General features: G+C 32.8%; 1 protein-coding gene across 1 annotated transcript; it reads left to right on the top strand.

Moving 5' to 3' along the window:
- Positions 1 to 2170: 2170 nt before the first annotated feature.
- On the top strand, positions 2171 to 3601 carry LOC148609822 (uncharacterized). Its single transcript, XM_088543151.1, has 2 exons — positions 2171 to 3243; positions 3274 to 3601. Exons 1-2 carry the CDS (start codon positions 2424 to 2426, stop codon positions 3465 to 3467), a joined length of 1014 nt encoding a protein of 337 aa, XP_088399277.1. The 5' UTR covers positions 2171 to 2423; the 3' UTR covers positions 3468 to 3601.
- The last annotated feature ends 6920 nt before the right edge of the window (positions 3602 to 10521 follow it).

The raw sequence follows: 10521 nt of genomic DNA, 5'->3' as shown, positions 1-10521 counted from the left end.
ATTTTCTGTTGAACGTTTTCACTGTTTGTTCAATTATAATTGCAATTCTTTTGATTCAAACTTAGGAAATTGTTCATACTGACCTCGCTAGTCAGTCCTTGACGTAGAGTAAATCACAGTCTGATTTTTTTTTTATTGGAAACTTCAATTGGAAATGTCAGATTGTTGAATTTTATTTAAACGTCTTATCATATTGCACATTTGAATTATTAGCTGATATGATATTAATGAGAAATGTGATTTTTTCAAATACATGTAGTAAATTGTGGTGAACAGTGTGTTTATATTTTGTGTCATTGTTACCCTGTTGATTTTGAGCAGGTGAATAATTGTACTGTGCTTTCTTTTTTTGGTTTGTTTTATCCTGTATAATTCTGTGTATGTTTTATGAGTGTTTGTTGTGATGTATCTGTGATTACCCATGCCCCTTATTTTTTTTTAAAATAAATTAACTTGCATGAGCCCTGACACTTGTCCTAACTTCTGTACACGGTACGTTTAAACACACACAATAAGTATACTGAGATAAAACACATTTGTCCTTGATACTGACTATATCATTGAGTATTTCCACCTACCGTATGATATGTATAATGTGTAGATGCAAGAGTAGAAAGTTTATAAACTAACGCCAGCTGCACTGTGCAGAGAATTATACAAAACAAGGAGCTGGGTAAAGCGCATTCATAGGTTGGTGTAAATATCCCCAAGCCCAGACCTTCCTTCAAAACATGCATACACCTAGGGTTCTAACATAAAAAAAAAACGCTGTGTTTTTGATTTTTTTTTTTTGTCCTTGACTACTAGTCGTTAGTAGTTGTTCTTTATTTGTGCGTCTTGTTTGACGTTTGACTTTGTGTACTTTGCTTTGTGTTGATATTTGTGTCCTATATGTAGTTTGTCTTATCTTTGCTTCGTGTTGATATTATTTGTGTCATACCTGTAGTTTGCCTTATCTTTGGTTGCTTTGACTTAGTGTTTTGTTTGTGTTCTATTTGCCTTTCTATTATTCTATATTGCTTTGATTTCATGTCTACAGTGAACTCATTAATGTATTCCATCATTTGTCTTGTGTATTGATTTATTGATCATTTATACACATCATTTGATTTTCAGGGTAAATTATTTTGCTAGAGTTGTCTTTCTTTTGATATTATTTTATTTTTTCAGTACAAATTGACTTGTTTTTTTTTTTTTTTTTTTTTTTATCTGGTTTATATGTGCATGCATGTATATTATATAATAAATATTTGTAGTTTCAGTTGATTATTCTATTTTGCTACTTGTAGCAGTTGTTGCTTCATTTATCATGTGAAGTAATACACATATTGTCACACTGACACATTATTGTTAAACGTTTGTACTTGATACATACATTTACTTGTCATATTTAATTTCATTTTGATTCTTACTTAATTAATCTCTATATTTTCAGATTTTGATTACTGGTGTATAAGTTTGTACCTATATAATTGCTACTTAATTTTCAGTTTAAGATCAATTTAACTTTTCATTATATATAGCATTACTATATTTATATACTGCACTTATCTTACCATTTGTGTATTTAGTAAGTAATACTCTATTTAGTTTATTTTAGGCGGTTATTTCCATATTGGTGACACTAATTGTTTATTCATTTCTTTCTTATAGTTAGTTTATTCCCTAGTGACTTTCTTCTAAATTTAATTTCATATTTAATTTATTGTAGTTAGTTTGTACCATAACTTTGCATCCTGTTTGCTATTATTTGTTTTTATCATAGTTAGTTAGTTTCCTTGCTGAGGTTGGTAGTCATACTTTGACTACTGTACAGTTGTATAGACTAGATAAAGTCACCTTATTTTTTTAGTTTCTTATAGATACTTTAATTTTTGTTTATTTCTTTTACAGGTACTTAAATTATTTCATATTTCTTGTAGGTACTTAACTATTACATTTTTTTTTCATAGCTACTGATTATTATTTTTTTCTGATAGGTTCTTTATATATATAATTTATTTTTATTGTAGGTTTTTGTATTTTAGTTTTATTGTAGGTATTTGTAATTTATTTCTTTTGTGATTTATTTATTTTTATGTATGTACTTTGTTTTCATTTGTAGATATTGGCTTTTGTTTTTTTCGTGTAGATTTTAGTATCTTTATTTATTTTATTTTATTTTTTTTTTTTTGTAGATTTTTTTTTCTTTTGTAGATTTAATTTTCTTTTGGTAAATCTAAGGTTTTTGTTTTTAGGTACTACTTCAGAATTCTGATTTTCCCCTTTTGTGGTTTATTTTATTATAAGATTAGTTATCAACACAACATGTCAGAGGAAATACCTGAAGAGTACAAAGGTCTCATTGAGACTCTAAAGAAGATGAATATAACACCAAAAGCTGATACCCAGAAGATCTTCAGCAATGGATCACAGAGTGTGCAATGCGTCAGGTAGCTGTTAAGACAGAATCACAACCAGAGCCATCAACTTCCAAACCAGTGACAACTTTCCAATCATTTCAGCCACCAAGATTTAACATCTTTTCTGGAAGTACTGATAAAACGACTTGTGAAACAACATACCCATTGTGGCGATATGAGATTGAAGGGTTGAGAAGGGACAAGACTCATTCAGAGGAAGTCATCATCCAAGCCATCAGGAAATCAGTAAGAGGTGATGCCGGTATGATAGCCATGAGATTGGGACCCCAGGCAACATTAAGACAGATCATAGCTAAGATGGATAGTGTGTTTTGTAGTGTTGATGACAGAGAAACCATCATGTCAGAGTTCTACAATGCCAAGCAGAGAGACGACCAGGATATTGCTGCTTGGAGTTGTCGTCTAGAAGCCATCTTGAACAAAGCACTACAGCCAGAAAAGGTTGACCCAACTCAGGCAGATGAAATGTTTCATGATATGTTGTGGAAAGGATCAAATCCAGCTATTAAAGATATCAGCCACTTTGAGAAGGAGCAGCACAAGTATTTCGATGCTCTGCGGATAGCCTTAAGGAAATTAGAGAAGGAATACCAGGTCGTTCACCCTACAAGAAAAGTCACCGTTAAGCAGGCCATTTCTTCCAATAAAGAAAGTGAATTTTCTGGAGTATTGAAACAGGTCAACACCAGATTAGAACAACTAGAGTCCATTGAACAGACTATGTACATGGGAAGAGGTCAATATCAGCAGCGTTGTATCAACCAAGGATCTCAACGTTATCAGGGATGGAACAATTATAGAGGTCGAGATGGATTCAGAGGTAGAAGTTTTCAATAGCAACAATACCAACAGCAGCAACAACTACAACGTAATCAGACAAAACAACATCAACCTATAGAAGAACCAAAATCTAGTAACTATCCTGGATTGACATGTAATCGCTGTGGTCGAGAAGGACATTTGGCCCGTGGATGTATACAGAATACTCATATCAATAGGAAGACTTTAAACGCCAAACAGTCTGCGACGAGGGGCAGTCGTTAGACATACCTTCAACCAGCCCTATGCATACTTCTAAGTCAGAGTTACCCCCTGGACTTTACCGGTTTACCATCAGAAACATGTATTTTTATTCACAACATGAAAACATCAATATAACTGGATATAGGTTCCACAGTTAGCACCATTTGTAAGCAGTATTATGATGGTTACCTGAAAAACTAACCGCTTCAACCACTTACATCACTTCTTCGAATTGAGTGTGCTGATGGTAAACATTTACCATACCTTGGATATATTGAAGTAGAGATACAGATTGTTCCAGATGGAAGTACTTGCCCCTTGTCTACTTGGTAAAACAGGACAGTGCTTAACCACCAGAAAGTTCCAGTATTACTTGGTATCAACATCTTGACAACAATCATGACATACTTTGAAGAACATTATAGGAAAAGATATCTTCAAACAGCAAACCTAACCTTATCATTTCGATGCATATGTTTGAGAGAAAAGAGAGAAAAGGAGCTTGAGAGAAACAACCATCGACTTGCATTAGTGAAGTCAGCAGAAAGACACCGTACAAGCATTCCACCTAATACCAACATCACAATGACAGCAATGTTAACAAAGGAGATATCATATCATCGTACAGTTGCTTTGCTTTGAATCAACCTACCAAGTGATCAGTTGTACCATCAGATTTAGACATCGAACCAACAATTATTGATTATAGTTTTCAACAGAATGGCCTTATTGATGTAAAGATTTCTAATGTTTAAACACGCACAGTTACAGTTCCACCTAATGCTATACTTGTGAGATTCAACCTGTAATGATTCAAGACACACCAGCTTTCAACACCAAAGAGTTTGATCCTCCTCTTCTTGATCAAGTCAACTTTTTACTTGACAATTTAACATCAGAAGAAATTGAGACTGCAGAACAGTTCATAACCAGTTTTCAAAACATATTTTCAAGCTGTGATACTAATGTAGGACATGCTACAACTGTTCAGCACAAGATCGAGTTAGACAACGACAAACCTTTTACTCAGAGATACAGAGGTATACCACCATCTATGTTTGAGGAGGTCAGAAGTCATCTGCATCAACTCTTACGAGCATGCATGATAACCAAGTCTCATAGTCCATGGTCATCAAATGTTGTTCTTGTGAAGAAAAAGAATGGATCTTTACGTATCTGCGTAGATTATCGTCAGCTCAAAAACAGAACTAAGAGAGATGCCTACAGTTTACCAAGAATAGAAGAGATTTTAGACTGCTTAGCTGGAAATAAATACTTCAGTACCATCGATATGAAGTCGGGATATCATCAAGTACAAATTTTTGAACAGCATAAAGAAAGAACAGCTTTCACTGTTGGCCCTCTTGGTTGTTATGAAGATTCCCGCTGGCCATTTGGACTTACCAACGCTCCAGCCACTTATCAGCGGCTTATCAGCAGCTAATGCAAAATACGTTAGGCGATTTACATCTACAAGTCTGCGGCATCTTCATAGACGATGTTATTATTTTTAGACCTTCTTATGAAGTACACTTAGAAAGGCTGAATTTAGTATTTCAACGAATCCGGGAAGCCAATCTGAAATTGTCGCCAAACAAATGTTACTTTTTCAAGGATAAATTAAAGTACTGTGGACATGTAGATTCTGAGTCTGAGGAAGTGACAAAGGTTAAACAGTGGCCAACTCCAACATCACCAGAAGATGTACGACGTTTCATTGGTTTTGTAGGATACTATAGACGTTTTATTCGGAATTTCAGTCAAATTTCCAGACCACTGACAAAACTGATGCCTTCACCAACCAAGAAAAGCGGAAGAAAGAAACCAAAAGTTCAAGAATCTTTGGAATGGACAGAGGAACAGGAAACAGCGTTCAACAGACTGAAAGAATTCAGTACAACTGCTCCAGTTTTAGCATACCCAGACTACACAAAACCTTTTCAGTTACACACTGATGCCAGTTCGCTAGAATTATGGGCTGTTTTATATCAGAAGATAGTTGAAGAAACCAGAGTGGTTCAGTTTAGAAACACTGAGTAATCTATCATTTATCCAGCTCAGTTCTCATTGATCGGCTATCTCTGTCACGTTGTCTGTTCTCTTGTTTTCATTGGTTCTTGATTTTCTATTATAAATTTTCCCGGGTGTTGGATTATTAGTTGAAGTGTATGAAAGACGTTCTTTTGTAATCTCAGTTATTTGGAAAAAATACACGTTTTGTCTGATTTCATTTTCATTCATTTGGAATGCATGTTCTTTACTTACTGAGGTTAGTTACTAATATTTCTGTTTCTTTTATAATTTATTTCACATTTTATTGATTTATGAAAGTGTGCGTATATGAGTATTTTTTTATGAGAAACTACGAATGAGATTAAATGAAAATAGGGTTCTTTTTTATTATTTCACTTATCATGTTCGTACAAATATTAAGCAGTCATTCAGTATTTATATTTACATGTTACGCTATTTTAGTCAATGACATGAATATCGATTTGTTCATTTAAATGTCAATTATCGGTAATTGTGAACTGCCGATCATATGTTATAAGTAGATATTTTGTTTTACAGATCTGTTTGTCCATGCGAAAGTTGTTATTAACTACAATCAGTATCCTTGTACCACATATAGAGTAAGCTTTGTGTTATGTGTTGTTGTTTTTGAACTATTTATGTTTTGGATGTCATATTTTCCATGACATCGGAAGGACTAATGTATTTATTGCATATGTCATAAATTTCTGTAAAAAGAAGTTTTATAAATTTACATTTTTTTTGATAATATTAAATACATTGAGTAAATGGAGAATATTTAGATTTACATATGCTTTAATATTATTTATTAAATGTGACTGTAAATATATAGATTTACCGTATTTACTTTGTTTTATTGTGATATTTATAAATGGTTAAATGTATATGTCATCTTGACCAATAAAATTTAAACATACGAACTCTTCATTCTTTGGAAGTGTCAGTTTATTCACTCCCGCCACATATGGAATAAAATAACGTTTTTGAAATTAAACTTTTGGTTTCTGGCTATGTTGACAACAGCTCAATGGCAAGGACAGTTATTTTAAGTATAACCGTGTCTAGCTTTATTAATGATACTTTAATTTTTTTCAGGAACTTTAACCCATGCATATCTGTTTTTATTCCATACGTATACATGCTACGTGAGATTCCCATCGTACTACTCAACTGCATCTGTTATAAAATCTAGCAGAACAAAAGTGTTATTTATACCGCAATCGTATAGTTTAACCAACCAAAATGCATTGAAAGTGTATTTATTGATGAAATACGGTCACTGACAGTAACAAATGAATGATATAACAGTTTGGCTCCGCCTTCTTTGCTGCCCTTGTGTAAAAGAAATTTAACAAACGCGCGTCGAATTAAAATTCACCTCGATAAAAATAAATAACTGAATAGCCGTAAAGACAATAACAGTATATCTACATGAAATAAAAACAATCGATAAACAAATTCGGCTCGAATCGGAAAACTAAACTCGACTGAGCCTCGCTTATTACCCGATCATTCGTATAAAGGTTTATTTAAAGTCACTACACTGTTATCGCTTATGTCTTTAACAAGACGTACTCATCAAACTTTTAAGTAATCTCTGATACTCAAAATTCCAGAAGTAAACAGTTAAATGCAGATCGGTCTGTACGAGAGAGTGGGCATTTCAACTTTCAACGTGCAACTTGTTTACATAAGACAACTTGAATCGTTCAAGTTTTCCGTGTAAACATTTATGATTCATTTTTCGTGTTTGAAAGGTACAAATGGCCACCGACAATGAACGAAAGGCTGTAGTCATTTTCATTTTTTAGTTTTGAAATTAAATTTGTGTTTGCTGAGACACAATGAAAATTGTCAATTTTAGCACATCGGGAAAAAGATAAGTTGTGTCCTTTACATTTAGTTATTATTAGTCGTAAAATACAGCAAAAGCAGTGTTGCACACAAAAATACTCACCCAGTTTGGTGGGTTTTATTAAAAGTTCAACTTGTAAAAGAACAAAAAAAGTATTCTATAATGTGTTAACGTTTTTTCTCTCCGAAAGTAACGTTGCTTACGTCAGATGACGTCAAAATTACGAACCGTAGATTCAAACATCAATATGCCATTAAAGTAGCGGCTCCGAATTAAAGAATTGGTCAATAAAATATCTATGTGAAGTATGTTGTGTTGTAAGTGTATAGGCAAACAAGACCAATGCATGTCTGGACCTGTGTCACCGTCATATCTTTGTGGCTTCAATGTATACATAAACACTAACAAAATTAAAACAAAATACACTGTAGGTTACAAATCTCACTTTCTACAATGTAATGTCATAGTAATAGTATATACTGCTGAAAAATGATTTAAAAAGTTTACCTGGCTAAAATGTTTTTTTTTTTTTAAATCTAATTGCTCAACAAAAGTTGCATATCTTCAATATGTAAATAATTACTTTACAAAGTTTGAATACGACTACTTAAACACCTTTTGCGTCACAGATCACACACAGTAAATACCAATTTCAACATAAAGTGAAGAAATGGCTGAGTAGACATCCTCAAAATGTAGGAAAAACATTTTTTTTTTCAAATTAGAAGGTGGACATTTTCAATAAAAGTATAATAACAGTGATAAGTTTGAGAAATATTGCTTAAATAATGTTTGAGGTTCATCTTAAAACGTCCCTTGTTTGATAGTTTGGGAAAATCAATGCACTTCTGTCTCGGACACATATCAATATTAAATCATTCGTGTGACATTTATTTTGTTTTAATATGATGTTGAATTGATTATGTGATTTTTTTTCACTTTCTACGAAAACTAAATTATTGAAACATTTTGATGATGGTACCATATTGACTGTCTGAATGCATATTTGTGCAGAAAAAAAATCATTTAGTCATAAATCACAGCTTCACCTGTAGATTGTGTCTGTAATTGTATTATACTCGATAGTGGTGTATGAGGAGGTGGGATACCTAAGTTACAAAGCAAGGCCTTATAACTAACAAGTTCTAATATAATATTTTTTGTACATTGGAAGTTCTCGATGACAGTATAATCATGTAAGGGCGCTAAACTGTATAAGATATGCATTGATTATTTTTATTTGAAATAAGTTATTGGTGCATAATTATTTTTAAGTTCAATATCAAATATTCAAAGATTTTTTTTTTCATAAGAAGATTTTGATAACTTTTTTATAAGTTTATTTAAGAAACATTTCTACCATTTTCGTATAACTTACACTATGAAAATGTTTTTAAGTAAATGGTATAGCCCAGGTGAGAATCGCACATAATATTTATCAATTGTTATTTGTGGAGCTCTGTGATTCCATTTTAAATGTCTACGTCCGAAAGCTACTTTATTGTATTGTGACGGATTCCCCTGTCGACGCAAGACATGCTTACTCTTTTGGACAACCTGATATCATTCCCCGAACTTAATGGGATTTCATATTGCTACTGCTTTTGCTTTTGTGTGACCTTTTGATTTCCTTATCTTTATTTTCATATGTACTCTTATTTTATTATGTTTGCTAAGTTGTGTCTATAAATTGTCTCTGTTTTCTGTTTTCACGTTTTCAGCCATGCGCTTGGATTCTGATGTGTGTATATCTGAGTTGCCCTATTGTTGACGCTTCGGTATTTTTGCCGATTTTCAGAGCACCAAATGTTTTGATCCAGGGTATTTTTTATTTGAAATTTAACAGGATATGTAATTTCCAAATTAGACATGACCTTGAGATAAAGATAAGATAAACAAAGAGCATGTGACAGGTGTTATCAGTCGTTCCATTAAATCACTACTAACGGTCGGACTTTTGATATGCTAGACTTTTTCGTGGATAGAATTAGATCGTTCAATATAACGGGTAGTCTTTTTCCCCTTTGGAATCGTAACCGATGTTATCCCTACACTCAGTATTTTAACGGGTACACTTTGCATTTTAGAGACAGTCATTAGTTAACAAATATTTGGTAGTGAATTTCAATATATATTAACAAATCATTAAATATAAGAATAACGGAGATCTCTGTATCTAAAAGGGCACAACTCGAACATTATGTAACATCACTGTTAAGTACAAAAATGCAGGAGTCTTTTATACTTTAGAATCATTTATTTATACCGAATCGCCATTATTACTTTCAGTCATAATTTGAACAGCTTATACTCGAGATTGTAGTTAAAATGAAACTGACACTTAGTACTAACATTTGGCACTTATTGTGAAAAATGATCGTAAGAACAGTATAATTGGTATTGATTAAGCAGACTAAATTGTCGAACAGAGATTCCACAAATTGTTTCAAATGCCCACATTGACCACATTCTAAAAACTAAGGATCTGTATTTTGTGTCATATCATTCGAGTTATCCCATATTGCATTTCGGATCTTCATCTAGGTGATGATGATGCTTGATTTTGGCCTTAGTTTTCACGCTGAATTAACGAATCTGAGTTTTCAATAGTTAGCTGGCTCAAACTTTCTTATATTTTGGTTCACTGCTGCAGTTATTGGCTAATGGACCCTAAATGAGTGCTAATTCAGTTTTTGCAAACGGCAGATTCCCTGGGGTTGCATACAAGTACATAAAACTGAAGTTTTCCTGTTTTCCTATTAATTTGGCGATCACCTCGTATTCAGGTTTTTGTTACCAATGTTTCTTCTCTATTACTTAACCGCATACTTTTTCAGATCTTGGCCAATTGGAAATTTCAGTCCAAATTCTTCAAAATCACATATTTTGCAAAATGAATGAGTGCAAACACTTGAAATTACAAAAATGGCCTGATATAATTGTATAAAATGTTAAAATTATCAATAAATGCATCATGTGTGTAGCTGCGACACAAATGTTTCTGTCATTTTTTTTTTCAAAATGTAATAGTTTCTAAATTATATAAATGCAAACACTTTTAATCTCCATACTGGTCTGAAATGGGATACAATGTCTAATTTGTCAATTTAAGTATCACTCGAATGTCAGCACCGATAATGGTGTCAGTCCAAATTTTCCAAATTGATATATCTTTAGAAATCGTAT

This window comes from Perna viridis, chromosome 8 (genome assembly GCF_037379345.1).
Source record: "Perna viridis isolate PV_CMFRI_1.1 ecotype Kerala chromosome 8, ASM3737934v1, whole genome shotgun sequence".
Classification (NCBI taxonomy): Eukaryota; Metazoa; Mollusca; class Bivalvia; order Mytilida; family Mytilidae; genus Perna; species Perna viridis.
The sequence above is the reverse complement of the archived record's forward strand: the minus strand, read 5'-3'. Positions and strand labels throughout refer to the sequence as shown.